The sequence below is a fragment of the Gloeophyllum trabeum genome, assembly GCF_000344685.1.
Source record: "Gloeophyllum trabeum ATCC 11539 unplaced genomic scaffold GLOTRscaffold_00003, whole genome shotgun sequence".
In the NCBI taxonomy this organism is placed as follows: Eukaryota; Fungi; Basidiomycota; class Agaricomycetes; order Gloeophyllales; family Gloeophyllaceae; genus Gloeophyllum; species Gloeophyllum trabeum.
In genome coordinates, this window is record NW_006920412.1 from 346125 (window position 1) to 346608 (window position 484).

General features: G+C 50.8%; 1 protein-coding gene across 1 annotated transcript in view; it reads left to right on the forward strand.

The window, feature by feature from the left end:
* Positions 1-484, forward strand: part of GLOTRDRAFT_109905 (cysteine proteinase) — a 5504-nt gene extending 5020 nt beyond the window's left edge. Inside the window, exons 6-7 of the mRNA XM_007864974.1 lie at positions 1-116; positions 179-484. Of these exons, the coding sequence (XP_007863165.1) occupies positions 1-116; positions 179-411 (349 nt within the window). The 3' untranslated portion in view covers positions 412-484. The remainder of the gene's footprint in view (positions 117-178) is intronic.

The window sequence follows — 484 nt, forward strand, 5'->3', positions numbered from 1 at the left end:
TGGCGTGGTGAAGATAGGGAAGCAGATAACCTTTGGGCCTGAGGTGGAGATAGGGCCTGAGTTGATGGCACCCGCGCGCAAAATGGCGACGCCGGCACGGTATAAGTTGTTTGGTGGTACGTCTAAATATTGCTGGCCACTCCCACTGGCGTTTGAGCTGACTGCGTTTCTCCATCAGTCTTGTATCATCATGGTCTGTCTGCGTCAGGCGGGCATTATACCATTGATGTCCTCCATCCAAATCGTGAAGGAGGCATAAAACCCCGAGAGGGCTGGATCCGTATCGACGACGAGTTCGTCTCGGATATCCGACCGGAGGACGTTTTCAACAGCTTTGACAGAGATGACAGAAATGCTTATCTCTTGATGTATCGAAGGATTGGATGGGGTGCGCAGGCCGTGCGGACATAATATTTCTTGTAGCTCTAGGTTTCACGCTTGACGCAATTCATGATCCCGAATGATTCCCGCATTCATAAGTTAG